The sequence below is a fragment of the Hipposideros armiger genome, unplaced genomic scaffold (assembly GCF_001890085.2).
Source record: "Hipposideros armiger isolate ML-2016 unplaced genomic scaffold, ASM189008v1 scaffold_61, whole genome shotgun sequence".
NCBI lineage: Eukaryota > Metazoa > Chordata > Mammalia > Chiroptera > Hipposideridae > Hipposideros > Hipposideros armiger.
This window is the reverse complement of record NW_017731411.1, coordinates 4406624-4423855: the sequence shown is the minus strand read 5'-3', so window position 1 is coordinate 4423855 and position 17232 is coordinate 4406624. Positions and strand designations below refer to the sequence as shown.

Sequence of the window (17232 nt, the reverse complement as noted above, 5' to 3'; positions counted from 1 at the left end):
GACCCATGGAGTGATTTTCCAAGGTTATATTTTACACAGATAGAACATCTGTTATACACTTTATGAGCTACAGTAGGAGGTTTTTAATAATATTCTTTAGTCTATGAAACCATTTTTCCAAGACTCCAATATATTAGCTCATATACATGTTAAGCTAATCTGTTTGGGTCAAAGTTTCCCCTTTTTGTTGTCATATTTTTTTTTCTTTTTTAGCTCTCTACTGGAACTGTAAAAGAGAGTCTTTTATTGATTTAATAGAGAGAAGAAACATTCTGCAGTCTGGATAATTTGGCTGTTTATTACTGTTGGTCTAGCTGTAGTATCAGCTAAATTATTTTTTTGTTTCCATGGGTGGCCTTAGACTGTCCTGGAATTTTGATAATTGTCAATTGTTTTGGTTGTTGTATGATATCTGATTTAAATTCTGTAACCTGTTTTCCATTTTTATGGGCTGCCCTGAGAAACTTAAGAAGACTTGCTGTTTCTACAACCTTCCAAAGTTATGAGCTCTACACCAAAGGTATAGCTACTGTAGTGTAAATACTGGCTGTTTGATCTTTGGCTCATTTACAAGCTCCTGTCAAATCAATTCAGCTTGTGGGATAGATTCTCCTCAGGCTAACAAGAAACCCAAATTATGTTTACCATGGAAGTTATTCTATATCCAGCTTGGTAATGTCCCTGTTCATCTTTCAGATAAGAGTCAGTATTATCATTAAGGGTTTTCTGTAAATCATTCTGAGGAACAAGAAGGTGGTCAGTAAGCAAAACACAGTTGTGGATGTCTTCATCCTGTAAAGAGGGTAATAAAGTTGTTGGGTTAGACTGTTACATTGACTTAAAGAATATTAGGCACAGAAAGCAGGAGTACTTTAAAGAAGCCAGTCAACTGACCAGAAGTGTTGAGCATGATAAGAGTTTAGTAAGGATTCAACAGAATGAGTAACATAAATAAAGGAGCATCTATAACTATCTCCCCTGTTTGCATCACACGACGGTAGCAGAGATGGCTGTCATGCAAGGAGAGAGCCCTTTAACTACTGAGTTTAATTGTCTAGAGCTTCTTTAGCTTGTTTCCCTTCAGGGTTCCATTGAGTTGGATCAGATTGATCTGATCTTAATAAGAGATATAGAAGCTGAGCTTTTTTTTTTACATTTTTTTTTTAAATTGGGGAATTGGGGGAGGGGAACAGCCAAGTTGTTGTCCTTCAATTTTAGTTGTGGAGGGCACAGCAAGATCAGCTCCAAGTCCAGTCGCACTGCTCAGCTCAAGGTGCTGTGTTCAATTAGTTGCAGGTGGGTGTAGCCACCATCCCATGTGGGAGTCGAACCAGCAGCATCATTTTTAAGAGTGCATGCTATATCCACTGAGCCTTCCGGGTGGCAGCTCAGCTCAAGGTGCCGAGTTCAGTCTTTAGTTGCGGGTGGGCGTAGCCCACCATCTTCAACAGGCAACCTTGTTGTTAGGAGCACGTGCTCTCACCAGCTGAGCCATCCTGCCACCTGCTGGCAGCTCAGCTGCAGCTCAGCTCGGGGGCGGCTCACTGGCCCATGTGGGAATCAACCCGGCCACCCCATTGCTCAGAGCTCGCACTCTTGAGCAAGCTCTTAACCAACTGAGCCTTTCGGCTGGCCCCGAGGCTGAGCTGTAATGAAAAATTTGGAACCTGGAACCTAATTGAGACAGCATCCAATCAAACCCAGGAATCCTCTAAGCTGTTTGTTTTTTGTTCTTGGAAGAGGAAAGAATATTATTCCTCCAAGTCTTTCAGGGTTAATTAGTAGCCTATCTTTAGATATTAGATAACCAAGGTATTTTACTTGGTGTAAACAGAATCAAAGATTGCCCTTTGAGTCCCTGTGTCTTTGATGACTAGCTATTGTAATAGGTAAGTTCTGTCCTCTTAGGAATCTAATATATCCTAGAGCATAAGAGTAAATCATCCACATACTGGATTAGAGTAGAATTTCTGGGAAATTTAACATTATTTAAATGAGTTTTTTAGTATCTGAGAGAAATAGATGGGACTCTGGCATACCCCTGGGGCATTACTATCCAAGTAAACTCTGATCTTCCCAGGTGGAAAAACAATTATAAGCCCCCATTTTAAAGGTAATCTTGTATAATAAGCTAATTTTAGCTACTGTATCAGGCCTCAAAGGATATTGGCAAATATAAGGTAGAGGCAAAGCATTATCAATAGTTATTTAAATAGGAGTAGCTGACAATCTTGTCAGTTATGTGTACTGGAAAAAGCCTAAAGTTGTATTGGAACATCCTGTAACAAACATTCAGTCTCAAAACTAGTTTTCTCTCATGTACTTTTTTAAAAAATAATTTTCTCAATCTGTGTTATTTAGTCCTAAATACCTTTCACCCTCCTGGAAGGATATGTGAGCATCATTGGCTAGAAAGTCTCACACTGTCAGGTGAGTTGGGGCAGATTTGAGTAGTAAAACTAGATATTGTCCCTCAACATTTCCTAATTGGAAGGGAACAGATTCTGATTTATAAACAGACGTCAGTTGATTACATATCCCTACCATTGTCCAGAAGCTTGACTCCAAGGGAGAGAGGGCAACTAAGTCAGTGTTTACAGTTAAGTAGCCCCAGTGTTAGCAAGAACGGGGAAATGTCCTCATAGTCCTTGGAGCAGCCCTATGCTTCCTTCTATTTTTTTCTTTTTCTAAATCCCATTTCAGTTTTCTATAATCCTTAAGGAGACTTGACTTTTTACAATAAAAGCACGTTCCTCTACAGGAGTTTCCCTAGCAAACCTTTAATAAATCTGTAATTTTACTCTCAGAAACCAGTTGGTGTATTAATTGGAATAAATTAGAAAAGTCAGGATTACACATTCATTCTAACACTTAATTCAAATTCCTTTGTGAACGCATCAGGGTCCTAGAGAGGGTTGGGGGAGTCTTTAGATTTCTTAGTTTTGTCTGTATACAACCACGGATTCCCCTCCACCCGAGACCAGCTCCTCTCCAAAGGGAGCTGCAACAGAGGTGCAGAAGAGAGAAAGAAGAAAAGGGGAGCAAGTCTGGACAAGTAAAGCACATATTGGGACATTCGAAGAGGGAAAAGTGGGGTGTTGGCATTTAGCAGCTTCGAAACCTTTAGTTCAGAGACAGTCTCAAAAATTTTCTTACTAACTTCCTGGAGAGAAGAACATCTGCCTGTAACATTTCAGAGGCTTCTATTGGGTGTCAGAAAAGTCATGATGCATTTTTTCAATGAAAAACAGAAAAAATACATCATGACTTTTCCAACAACCCAATATTTGTCAATTGAGGTAAGCCTCCCATTCCATTCAGTTTGACCTTTAAGCCAGCTTTTTCTAATTGTGCACACAAAACATTTTGGCTCTCTTAAGTTGATATCACTTCTAGATAAATCTTTCCATGTCTGTAAGTACTTGTAAGATTCCGAGGAATTATATATCTATCTGCAGGAGAATTATGGCGCTGGAGTCTGGGAGCTTGTCGGCCTTTGAGGCATGATTTTCCATGTTAAGTTTTAGTTTTCTTTTGAGATCTGTAGAGTCTGAACAAATATCTAGTGACATTATGTTGTGGGTTGAAGTGTGCTGCTTATAGTTTGAGCTCCAAGGAGCTGTCACCTCCCGAGTCGCTTCAACCCTCTTACGTGCCTCGGTTTCTCTCTCCAGCTGTCTAGTACAACCGTAAGGACTCGGAGAGCTAGGTAACCAGCCTTTATGTGTGCGTCTCCAGACGAGTCAAATATTTAATTACAGTTGTGTTGGAAATCCCTATGGGGCCACTGCACGTTTTGAGGAGTACCCTCAAACACCTCCACAAAGATTCTTAGTCACCTAAGAATACCCGAAATTTGAACTGGAGAGAGTAAATGTGCCTTATCTTTGGAGCTGAACAAGTTTAGACTCTCATTTATCCAGCAAAGTTTTGTTCAGACTTGCAGTAAACAATTCAAATTGAAAAGCCAAAATTAAAACCAGCCACCCATTTTTTTTTCTCCTCTCCAAGAGTTACTTTAACTCTTGTCCTTAACCTGGGTTATCTCAACCCTGCCGCCTCGAAGATTTAAATACAACTCAAATAAAGTCTTGGCCACTTACCTTAAAACAGGGAGGTCCAGAATTCCAAGAAAAACTCACCCAAGTTCACCCGATGCAAAGCAGGGAGCCAGTGGGGCACAATGGGCCCCTGCTGGTACCTAACACCAAATCCAGGTCCGCAGGGTGCTCCTGGGTAGGCTTCTTTGGAATCCTACCCAACTATGCAAAGTAATGTTGACGAAAAATATCTAGCCTAAGAGAAAGCTTATAATAGTTATTTGAGCCAAACTGATGACAATTGCCAGGAAGCAAAGTCTCAATGGATTGAGAAAATGCTCCAGAAAATGGCCATTTTGCAACTTATTTTATACATTAGTATCCAAGAAGGAGGGTTACATGAAATCCGTTGGTTGTAGATTAAGGGGGTGGGAGAAAGCAAAGCGGGGAATCTCTGGGATTGGATAGAAAGTAAAATGGAGAGACACACACTTCTTTTACATTGGTAGGTACAGGATAGCTAATAGCATTTTACAGCATATAAAGATAGTATTTGGGGGACAAGATAACAATGAGAGATTTTGTAGATTCCTGCTCTGGTATGGTGGGTTGTGTGCCCTGGGGGTCTGGAAAAAGGGATTACTCTGATATGGCAAGGGTATGTTGTCTTAGATGCAAAAAAGATGACAGACAGGCTTAAGGTAAAGATGGACCTTTGTCAAGGAAACTACAGGCCAAGGATGTGACTTCCCACCATGACCCACCTTAGTTAGGAATTTTTATGTTCATGCCATCCTCTGTGGTTATTTTCAGTCTCCTGAGCTTGTCAGATTTAACATGCGGCCCCTTTTTCATCCACACGCCAATCCTGTGTATGTGGATTTGTAAAGCACACCAGCGTATTAAAGGTCCCAAGTCCTATAGAACCTTTGAAGTGTTAATGTGTTTCCAAAACAAACTTGACGATGGAACTTTTTTTCCTCAATACCTGTTAACGTTAGGTCAAACTTGGAGAAATAATGACATTACTTTGCTATACTCTTGTTGACTGAAAAATACTATCAAGTAGGTGTTTCATCACTAAATGGATTTATTTGGGAAAAAGAAAGTGTTGCTACCCAGTTCAAGCAGACATGGCAAGCCCCAGGCACACTCTGACCCGTGTGCCAAGATGGAGGGGTATTTATAGAAGGGAAATGGAAGTTAGAACCATAGAGCTTTATTATAAACACAGAGTTCTTCCTGTAGGGTTCTTGGGTGTAGGGTTCTCGTGATCACATAGAGTGTGAGAACTTCCACAAGCCATAGTTCCTCCCATAGACCCTCCCGATTGATTATGTTTGCTTAAAGTTCCAGTTAGTCTTTATCACTCTGTACCTTGTTTTGTTTGGGTGCTAGAAACTCACTAAGGTATTTGTATCACAGACTAGGTAGGATATAGGTTCTGCCTTCCTGTGAATAGGAGGCCTGGGATGTCTCTTTGGACGCTGAAAACACCGTGAAACTGAATTTAGAGCATGTTGATACTTCAAACAGTTACACTATGCATTCTTTTTTCTCTTTTTCAAATTATAGTTGGCATTCAATGTTTTATATTAGTTTCAGGTGAATGCATCCACTTTTCTGTTGTCTTTGATCAGTAAATCCGTTTTGTTTGTGATTGTGCTTATAACTATTGATACTGAAGGACTGTGGCAGTGAAGGTCAGACTCACCTCCACCTTTGATGGCGATGTGAAACGTGATACAGCACGGAGCCCGAAAATGTTCACCAGTCGCAGTCCTCAAAGTATACTAGAATTTGGATCAACATTGAATCCATCCTGAGGCTATGTGGCAAAATGATCTGGATTTTGCTGCCTTTGTTTTTATTGTAACATTGCTATAAGATCAAGTGTTTCTCAAGGTCTGTGATAAGTGAAAATGCCAATGCAATGAAAGGGTTGGAGGAAAGGTGAAGGGTGTGTGGACAGCCTCCCTGCCCTAGTGTATGGGGTCTCACAGCACGGGAGTGGGGGCAGGGAGCAAATGGGGATCAAGGCCCACTGGCCCCTTTTTCAGAGCTTCACAAAGGCTTTGGGAACAGACCTGAGCAGAAGACTGTCTGGGAAATAAGCAATTTTTAATGTAATGGTGGTTTTTGTTTTGATTTGAAATGTTCAGTTTTAAGCTGTTTACATTATTGAACAATAGTGACAATCCCAGCATCCTCACTCTTCCAGTCAGCTGACATCTTCTAAAGAGCAATCCAGGTCAGAGAAGAAAAAGCCAGTTTGACCACGACAGAATTGTCAGTCTGCGCAATTAACACCCCCCTGTTACACGAGGTACTGGCTGAAGGTGTTTTTTTCAGGAGTGGTTCAAAGTGTCCACCTGCACCGGATCCCATTGGTGCTATTGTAGGGGGGACCCATGGGTGTGGGTGTATGGTGGGGCGGCCACTCTCGGCTTCCTTTCTGTCTCCAAGCTGCTTTGTTAGTTAGTGCCTGGTGGTCAGGACCCTGATGACAAACCCTGCTGTCAGTGTGGCTGATGCTGCCCCCAGAGCAGCCCCACGACGGATGGCCAGCTGTTTCCCTGACAGTCTGCTGGAAGGAGCTGAAGGGGCATGGGCTGCTTCTGAAGTTGTGAAGATGTCCATCTGGCACTCGGGCCTTGAATATAGTGTCAGGGTAACACCAGGGGAGATGCCCGTAGCCACTGCAGAGGCAAACAGAAGCAAATTCAGCTGTACTGGGGGGGGGGGGAGCCTCGGAGTCAGGAAACCTAGGTTAACGGCCTCACCACAATTGTTCTACTGTAGGACTGGAGAATTGATCTCTATACCTTACAATAGAAAATGCCTGTGCAATAGAAAACTGCATGCCTTACCTATTCTGTAGCAGGGTCGGAGGAGGAGATTATGTGGTAAAGCATTTCAAACTAAACTTTACAGATAAAGTTTACTACTAAGATCAGATAAGGCATGTTGCTGTCTTTGTGACGACATGACACATCAGATGTAACTTTCACATATGGTTTCAGAGAGCATATAAAATGGTTAGTTGATCATGCCTTAGCTGCATGACAATTTAAGCTCCCAGAAATTCAGTTAGCTGGGTCACTATTGCACTAATCACAGCCTCCCAGTATGAGATGAAGTCACTGAGATAACTAAGGGGTTTGTGCTATGTATTGCATGCCTGGCTCTCAGCACCAGCCCGGGGGCAGACAGACACCTGTGCCTTGAATTGGGGCCATCACTTCATCACAGACATTGGATGGAAGCCAGAGGTGCCTCTCTGTCTGATGAGGTGCAGAGAGGTAGGCAGGGGAAGGGGTGTGTGTGTTCATTTTCCCTCTGCTCCCCTCTTCCCCCTCGACCCCTTTCCCAGCCACGCCAGTTAGTCAAGCCAGCCAGATCTTCCTGGACGAATAGCTGTGGGCAGGATGTGGCCTTCTGCCCTAGGCTGGAGTTAAGCGGTGAGAATGTGCTCTAGAATCTGACAGGTCCATGCTTGAATCTTATCTCTTGCGTTTTCCAATCCAAGGACAGTGGGGAAGAGCCCTAAGCTCTCAGCCTTGCTTCCTCATCTGAGAATGGGGCTATGGCTTGCTGCCTCACAAGGCCAAGGATATGAAGTATATTCATGTCTTCCTTGCACTGAGGACATTTTCATGCTGAGAGGAAGAAAGGTAGTTTGGGCTTTCATGGTTCCCGATCACCTGAGGTGCACAGGGCAGCCAGGCGCGACATACCCTGGCATTTGTGTGGATGCAGCAGAAGCACCCAGACAGCATTACCTGAAGATACAACCGCTTTCTCAGGCCCGGGTCTGGGGGCTGTGCTCGTTGGGCTCTCAGTGCTCTGCTGCGGCAGCCCCACCTGTTTCTGAGCCTAAAGGACAGAGTTTGCTTGGGTCAGTCTGCCAGCCCTCCCATTCACCACTGGCCTTGATGGGGAAGGTCACCAAGAAGAGGCATGACAGCAGGTGTGACCCAGGAGCTGGACCCGAAATGGAGGCCCCCATTGCTTCCCCTCTGCTTGAAATGTGTGTTCTCCTTGCCTTCCCTGCTCTAGAAGCTGCCCAAGGACCTGGCCTTGAGAGAGCAATGTGGTGATGAGACCCTCTGGACCATGTACTTGATTGACGCCAGTGAAGGCCGCTATATAAACTTTTAAGATTCTGGCAGGCGGGTGTGGAGATCTACTTGTCTTGCTGCCACCTCATATAAGTTCCCTTGCTCTTTCTTCAGTCTCACCCTGCCCTCTAACTACTGGGGGATGGGAGATGGGGGCTTCAGTTTACACCTGGTAAGCTCCCTGACAGGAGGTTGTGATGCAACAGGCCTCATCCATGGCCTGCCTTTAAAACATTACAAGCTAAAGCAGTACACGTTCATATAGTCATACTTGGGGTGGGGCTTTAAAGTGGTGGTGTTTTAAATCTGTATTTATCCATTGTCGTAGATGCCAAGATGACTTGCTGTCTATGTGAGAGCAAAACCATATCCTGCGAGGAATCGGGTCATTGAGAGAATACCCCGCTCTGTGCTCTACATTCAGACTGAGCTGTGCCTCTGTGTCTGAGAAGCAGATGCTGTCCTGCCCTGTTTAAAGAGTTTTCCAAGAGCATGGTGGACAGAGTGATTTATTATCTCTTCCAAATCATGACACACTCGGGTGCTCATGTAGGTTCAGACTAGTTCAGTTGAGCTCTTCGCTTTTCTTTGGTTTTCAGCAGCTGGGGCTTGCTAAGGGTGGTTTTTGGTGTGTGTTCATCTTTGTAGCTGGAGAGTGTGCTGCTTGTACTGGCACTATCTGGGGTCTAATTGCAATGACAGGAGCAGATGTTGAGGCTGAGGTGGCCCCTCTGTGACCCCACAGGTCATTGCTGCTGAGGCCCGTCGTGCTCTGGGCATTTCTGGTGAGCAGTCACTCCACCTGGTTGGCCAGGTGACAGTGTCCCAGGGCGGGGGCAGCTGACTCACTCACCTCCTCTGCAGCCCGCTTCCAGTTCATCTGGGCAGTATAGGCAATAAAGGCAGCAGCTGCCAGCAGGGCACAGACCAGCATGCTCAGCCAGAGGCCTGCAGGAGACAAGTGACAATGGCGCAAGTCCAAGGACCACTCAGGCCTCTTTCAACTCTTTCTCACACCACATACCCATGATTCTCATTCTGACCACAAAGGTCAGAACAATGCCCAGTGGGAAGCCGATGACATAATACGCGATTGCATTCACAATGGCTCCGAAGGCTTGCCGGCCAGTTCCTCTCAGGACTCCACCATAGACACACTGGGGAGGGAGGCAGAAGGGGTGGGAGGTTGGTAACGATGAAACTGATGGTGGGCCTCATACAACATGCCCTTTTCTAAGCAATTTACATCTCACAGCCTCACTGAACTGTCACAACATGAGGACGGTGCTCTTATCCCTGTTTCTTCCATGAGACTGAACTGGAGAGGTGAAGTCACTTGCCCAGTGTTACACAAAAGCACGACTCCAGAGCCCCAGCCTTCACCTCCACCCCATTATTGCCTCACTAGAAAGTACAGGTACTCAGAGATATAGAGGAAAAACTGATGGTTGCTAGTTGGGAGGGGGTGGGGATGAGGGAGAAGGGGAAGGGATTAGACAGTATAAATAGGTAACTACAGTATTGCCACAGGGATATGAAAGACAGTTCAAGGAATATAATTAATAATGTTGTAAATATTTTGTAGGGTGTCAGATGGTCACATGTCTTGTTAGGGAAACCACTTCATGGATGGGGTAGAGGCTTGATCATTGCACTGTACACCTGAAGCTGATGTTGTATAATATTGTATGTCAACTATAATTGAATATATATACAGTCACGGGACGTGGAGTATAGTGTGGGAGTGGAGTCAAGGGAATTGTAATAGATATGTATGATATGTGGGGGGGAGTGGGGCAGTGGATTGGGGGAGATGGGTTGTCATTTTGAGGGGTAAAAAGTATAACTATTGCACTGTGTTGTACAGCTGAAACTAATTTTAAAAAATGTTTGTTTCACAATAAAAAAAACTAGAGTCGGCCAATTAAAATCACTTAAAAGAAAAGAAAAAAAAATACAGGTAAAATTGTGACTAACCACCAGCTGGTCTGGGAGATTGGACTAACTTCATATGGAGATGAGATGTGTTGGTTTCTTATTGCTCCTATTACCGCAAACTTAGTGGCTTAAACAAGACATGTTTATTATTTTATAGTTCTGGAGATTAGAAGTCCAAAATAGGTCTCATTGCACTAAAGTCAGTGCTGGTTCCTTCTGGAGGCCCCAGAGGAGGGTCTGTTCCCTTGCCTTTTCCAGCTTCTGGAGGCTGCCTGCATTCCTTGGCTCCCAACCCCCAGACAACGATGGTACCACTCCAACCTCTGCTTCTGTCATCACATCCTCTCGGACTCTCTGCCTCCCTCTCTCACTCATAAGGACCCTTGTGATTACATTGGGCCATCTGGATAATCCAGGATCCTCTTCCCATCTCAAGATCCTTAATCACATCTGCAGAATGCCCTTTTGCCACATATCATTCACAGGTCTGGGATTAGGATGTGACATGTTGGGGGGCCATTATTCTGCCTACCACACATGATAAGCGACGGTGTTGTCTTGTTCCATGTGAGACAACCAGCCCTGGCCCGTTCTGGAGAAAGTACTAATGCTTTGCTTTATCTTACTAGTCTGATCTTCCCAACTTGATCCCAGATGTAATGAACTAAAGAACCATAGGCACAGCACATGCTTGGTCAGCACTATTGATAAACAGATATTTGGTTATTTTTATTTTGTTAAGATGAAGAATGTGGAGTATTTTGTAGTTTGCTTTTACACATTTGAGCAAAGAGGTACTGAATTGGGGATGGGAGATGTATGCCACTTGAATTGTGAAATATGGTGTACACCTTTCTTACATATCATGACATAGACAATGATCTTTTTTGGTTAAAAAGAGACTTCTCCCAAATTATGAGTGATGTGCTCTGGACTAGTGTTTCTCAACCCGGGGGCAGTTTTGTCTTCCAAGGGACATTTGGCAATGTTTGGAGATGGTTTGGTGGTCACAACTGGGGGATGCTACTGACATCTAGTGGGTAGAGGCCAGGAATGCTGCTGAACATCCTACAGTGCAGAGGGCAGCCCTCCTGCAATAAAGAATTATCCTGCCCCAAATGTCAGTAGTGACAAGGTTGAGAGGTCCTTTAGAACATGGTGAATCACAGCGATAATTTCAGCAGCAGGCACACAGGAAGGGCCAATAGCTAAGCTAACCTGAGGCTGTGGGCCTGTTTGGGAGAAGCAGTGGACCAGTGGACTAGTCAGGGACTCAACAGAGAGTGCCATGAGGTGACACAGCCAGGGGAATTGGGAAGGGCTTGGTAAATTCCCCATGTATCCCAAGTGACTGGAGGCTGTGCATATATGTAGCAGAGACTGGAGCAGGCCCAAGCCACCCACACATCCCAGACAGTGGAGCCTGTGCATGGTCAGAAGAGACATAAGTGGACCCAAAAAGAAGTAAAAACTGGGCAGACTTGAAAACAGCCTGAACTTTGAATGTGCCCCCAGCCCACACTCAGATCCTTCAGCAGAAAATGGAAGCTTTACCAAAGGTTAGAAGTATCTGAACACAATCTCCAATCAGTATTTGGCTGAACATGGAGCTATGCAAACATAGGAGTGACCCCTAGGAAGTTAAGCTTAAAAATAAACAAGAAAATAAATAAACAAACAAACACAAACTAAGCATAGATAGCAGCTGCAGGTTGTGGAGGAGGCTGGATTCACAGAAATAGTCCTGGCAAGTTACTAAAAAAAACAACAGTGTTTGGGAAAGGTCACACACAACATTCTCCAGGATGGACCTATGCTAGGCCACAAAACAGGTCTCAATACATTTTTAAAAATTGAATTCATACTTTGTATCAACATATTTTATATGATCTCTGACCAAAACAGAATTAAAATAGAGATGTCTACCAGAAAGGAATCTGGGAATACCTTAAATATTTGGAAATTAAACAACACACTTCTAAATCCATCTGTCAAAGAATAACTCATAAGAGAAATTTTAAAACATTTTGTTTTTGTTTTTGTTTTGTTTTTTTTTTTAAGCTGAGCCATCCTGCTACCTGTTGGCAGCTCAGCAGCTGCTCCGCTCAGGCTGGACTCGAACCGCTGTTGCTCAGAGCTCAAACTCTTGAGCGAGCTCTTAACCAACTGAGCCACTCGGCCGGCCCTAAAACATTTTGAACTGAATGAAAAAACAACAACATATAAAATTTATTAGATGCAGCTAAAGCAGTAAGTACTTAGAGGGAAATGTCTAGTTTTAAATGCCTAGATCAGAAAAGAAGAAAGGCCTCAAATCAATAGCCTCATATTCCACTCTAAGAAACTAGTAAAGAAGAGCAAACTATGCCTAAATAAAGCAGAAGGATGAGAATAATAATGAGTAGAATGGAAATCATTGAAATGGACAAGAGAAAAGCAACAGAAAAATCATTGAAACCAAAAATTCTAGTTCTTTGATAAAATGCATAAAACTGACAAACACTTACCAAAGATTTGACATTGGTAAAATATGACCAAGAAAATAGGAAAGCAAAGACACAAATTACCAAAATCAGGAATTAAAGAAGAAATATTACTACTGATCATAAAGAAAAGGATTATAATGGAATTTTATGAGCAACTTCATGACAAAGAATTTTAGACAATTAGTTGAAGTGAATAAACTAGAAAGACACAAATTACTAAAATTAACTCAACAAGAAATAGAAGGTGAATAGATCTGTAACAAGGAAATAAATTGAATTAATTAAAAATCTCACAAAAGCCCAGGTCCAGATGGTGACACTGATGAATTCTGTCAAATATTTAAAGAAAAAATAATTCCAATCATTCACAGACTCAGAAAGTATAAGAGGAGAGAACACTTTCAAAATCATTCTGTGAGGCCAATGTTGCCCTGATACCAAAGCCAGATCAAGATATCACAAGGAAAATAAAAAATTGCAGCTGGATATTCTTCATGAGCATAGAAGCAAAATTTTTAACAAAAATATTAGCAGACCAAATTCAGCGATATATAGAAAAGATATGCACCATGATTAGGAGGGGCTTATCCCAGGCATGCAAGGTATAATATCTGAAAATCAGTTAATTTAATCATACCATATTGATAGACTAAAGGAAAAAACCCCACATGATTATTGCAACAGATGCAGAAAAAGCATTCTTCAAATCCATGAGAAAATGTTTCAACAACCTAAGAGTAGAAGGGCTCTTCCTCAACCTGATAAAGGGTGTTTATAAAAACCCTACAGATAACATATTTAATGCTGAAAAACTGAACACTTTCCCACTAACATTGGGAACAAGGCATAGATAAAAGATCTTGCCACTTCTATTCAACATCCTTCTGGAGGTTCTAGCCAGACGGAAAGCAAGAAGTAAAACTTTTCATTCACAGATGATATGATTCTATATGTTGAAAATCTTAAGGAATCCACACACAAAAAAACTACTAGAATGAGTTTAACAAGGTCACAAGATAAAAGATCAATAAACAAACATCAATTAGATTTCTATAAACCAGCAATGAACAACCTAAAAACAAAATTAAGAAAAACATTCCATTCGCAATAGCATCAAAAAGAACAAAATAGTCTAGGATTAATTTGACAAAAATAATGCAAGATTTGTCCATTGAAGACTACAAAACATTGCTAAATTAAAGAAGATCTAAATAATTGGAGAGATATTCCATGTCCATGGAAAATTGTTAAGATGACAATTCTCCTCAAATTGCTCTATAGATTGGACATAATTCCTTTCAAAATCCCAGCAGGCTTTTTAGTAGAAATTAAAAGCTGATTTAAAAATACATATGGAACTACAAAAGATCTAGAAGGGCCAAAGCAATCTGAGGGGAAAAAAAAGTTGGAAGATTCATACTAACTCATTTCAATATTCACTAAAGCTACAGTAATTAAGACAGTGTAGTACTGGCATAGGACAGGCATGTAAATCAATGAAACAGAATTATGAATCTAGAAATAAACCAGTACATTTAATGACCAATTGATTTTTGACAAAAGCACCAAGAAAATTAACTGGAGAGAGGATAGCCTTTCGCATACCAACAAATGGTACTGGGACAATTGGTCATCCATATGCAAAAAGATAAATTTAGATCCTTAGCTCATAACACACATGGAAATGAACTAAAAATAAGTCATAAACCTAAGTAAGAGCTAAAACTATAAAGCATCTGGAAGAAGTTGTAGGAGAAAATTTTGTGACCATGGGTTAGGCAAAGAGTTCTTATATACGATAGCAAAAGTGTGAGCCGTAAAAGAAAAGAAATTGAGAAATTGGACTACATTAAAAGTGCAAACTTTTGCAGCTCAAGGAGATCAGTAAGAAAATGAAAGACAAGCCACAGGCCAGGCTTGCAAATTATATATCTGATAAAGGACTTGTATGTTGAACATATAAAGAATTCTTGCAACTCAGTAATAAGAAAGTGTTATGAGTTACATTGTGTCACTGAAAAAGATGTTCAAGTCCCAGTTCCCAGTACCTGTGAATGTGACCTTAATTGAAAATAGGGTCTTTGCAGATTGATCAAGTTGAGATGAAATGATCAGGGTGGGTCCTAACCCAGAATGACTGTTGTCCTTATAAAAAGATAAAATTTGAACACAGATAAACATACATAGAAGGAAGACAATGTAAAGACACACAGGGAGAAGATAGCCATCTAGAAGTCAAAGAGCTTCTGAGGATACCAGAAGCCAGAAGACAGTCCTAGAGCAGATCCTTCCCTAGTGCCTTCAGAGGAAGCACCGTCCATCTGACGCCTTGACTTAGGACTTCTGATCTCCAGAACTTTGAGGCAATAAATTATGTTATTATAAGTCATTCAGTTTTTGGTACTTTGTTACAACAGTCTAATACAGCAAGCAACCCAATTTTTCAAATGGCCTCAAGACTTGAATAGACATTTCACTGAAGAAGACATACAAATGGATAATAAACATGCAAAAAGGGCCTCAACACTAGTCATCAGTCATAGAGAAATGCACTGTAAACCACAATGAGATACCAGTACAGACCCACTAGGATGGCTATAATAAAAATGAGAAATAGGGGATCAGCCAACTGGCTCAGTTGGTTAAGAGTTAGCATAAGAGTGTGAGCTCTGAGCAACAGGGCCACCAGTTTGATTACCACATGGAACAGTCATGCTGCACCTGAGCTGAGCTGCCAACAGGTGGCAGGATGGCTCAGCTAGTAAAAACAAAACAAAACAAAACAAAACAAAACTAAGAAAAGAAATAATTCCAGTTTGTGGTTATTGACAAACTGATTCTAAAGTTAATGTGGAAAGGCAAAAGACCTCAAATAGGCAACACATTAAAGGAGAATAATGTCAGAGGACTGATACTACCCAACTTCAAGACTTAACTATAAAGCTATAGTAATCAAAACAATGTGATATTGGTGAAAGAATAGACAAATAGATCAATGGAACAGAATAGAGAGTTCAAGAACAGACCCACACAAATAGTCAACTGATCTTTGACAAAGGAGCAAAGGCAATTGAATAAAGAAAGGAGGTTTGTTTTCTAGAAATGGTGCTAGGACAGCTAGACATCCACATGCATAAATAATAAATTTATTGTGGCATACGCCCTTTACATATGGTGGGGGTATGTCACAATAAACTTACTATACGTTAAAAATATCAAAAGTAAAAAATGCACTTAATACACCTAACTTACCGAACATCATAGCTTAGCCTAGCCTCCCTTAAACATCCTCAGAACACTTACATTAGCCTAGACTTGGTAAAATCATCTAACACAAAGCCTGTTTTATAATAAAGTGTTGACTATCTCAAGTGATTTATTATGTATATTGCTTTCACACCATTGTAAAGTTGAAAAATCATTAAGTTGAACCATCGTAAGTTAGGGACTATCTTTATTGACATAGATCTTACACCTTTCACAAAAAGTAAAATGGGTCATATACCTAAATGTAAAATGCAAAACTGTAACACTCCCAGAAGATAATACAGGAGAAAACTTTTGGTCACTTTTTAGATATGATACCAAAAGCACGATCCGTGAAAGAAAAAAAAAAAAACTTGGTAAGTTGGACTTCATTAAAATTAGAAATATTTGCTCTGTGAAAGACATGGTTAAGAAAATGAAAAGACAAACCATAGACTGTGAGAAAAATCTTTGAGAAACACATATCTTACAAAGGACTGGTATCCAAAATATACAAATACTCTTAAAACAATAATTTAAAAAACAACCCAATTTTAAAGTGGGCGAAAGATCTGAACAGACACTTCATCAGAGAAGATACATTGATGACAAATAAGTATATGAAAAGATGCTTTACATCATTTGTCCCCAGGGATTTACGAATTAAAACAACAGTGAGATACCTCTACACACTTGTTGGAAGAGCTAAAGTCTCAAACACTGATGAGGATGTGGAGCAACAGGGACTCTCACTGCTGATGGGAATGCAAAATGATACAGCCACTTTGGAAGACGGCTGGGCAATTTCTTACACAGCTAAACATAATAATAGCATACTATGCAACAATCATCCACCCAGGTATTTACAGACAGTTGAAAACTATGTCTACACAAAAACCTGCACAAGAATGTTTATAGCTTTATTCATAATTGCCAAAACTTCGAAGTAACTGAGATGTCCTTCAGTAAATGAATGGATGAACTGTGGTGCATCTAGACAATGAAGTATTAGCACTAAAAAGAAATGAGCCGGGCTGACCAAATGGCTCAGTTGGTTGAGAGTTGGCTTGGGAGGGTGAGCTCTGAGCAGCAGGGCCACCAGTTCAGTTCCCACATGGGCCAGTGATGCTGTGCCCTCTATAGCTAAGATGGTGAACAACAGCTTGACCTGGAGCTGGGCTGCCGTGAGTGGCCAGCGACGGTGTAGGCTGCAGCCCCTGTGCAGTGTGCTGCCGTGAGTTGCTGTGAGCTACCTTGAGTAGCTACCTTGAGTGGCTGACAGCCAGCGTGAGCAGCCGGCAGCTGGCGAGAGCTGCCGTGAGCCGCTGTGAGCGGCCATCCAATGGCCGGCGAACGACTACCTCAGCCGGGAAGAGCGCAATGATCACAATACCAACATGG

General features: G+C 41.7%; 1 protein-coding gene across 2 annotated transcripts in view; it reads right to left on the bottom strand.

The window, feature by feature from the left end:
* Positions 1-5114: 5114 nt before the first annotated feature.
* SLC47A2 (solute carrier family 47 member 2) overlaps positions 5115-17232 on the bottom strand; it is a 27483-nt gene continuing 15365 nt past the window's right edge. Inside the window, exons 14-17 of one of the 2 annotated variants that reach the window (XM_019641530.1) lie at positions 9186-9318; positions 9015-9109; positions 7823-7916; positions 5115-6739 (exon numbers count right to left, since the gene is read on the bottom strand). In XM_019641530.1, the coding sequence (XP_019497075.1) occupies positions 6519-6739; positions 7823-7916; positions 9015-9109; positions 9186-9318 (543 nt within the window). In that variant the 3' untranslated portion in view covers positions 5115-6518. The remainder of the gene's footprint in view (positions 6740-7822; positions 7917-9014; positions 9110-9185; positions 9319-17232) is intronic. The other variant, XM_019641529.1, reaches the window with a different exon arrangement.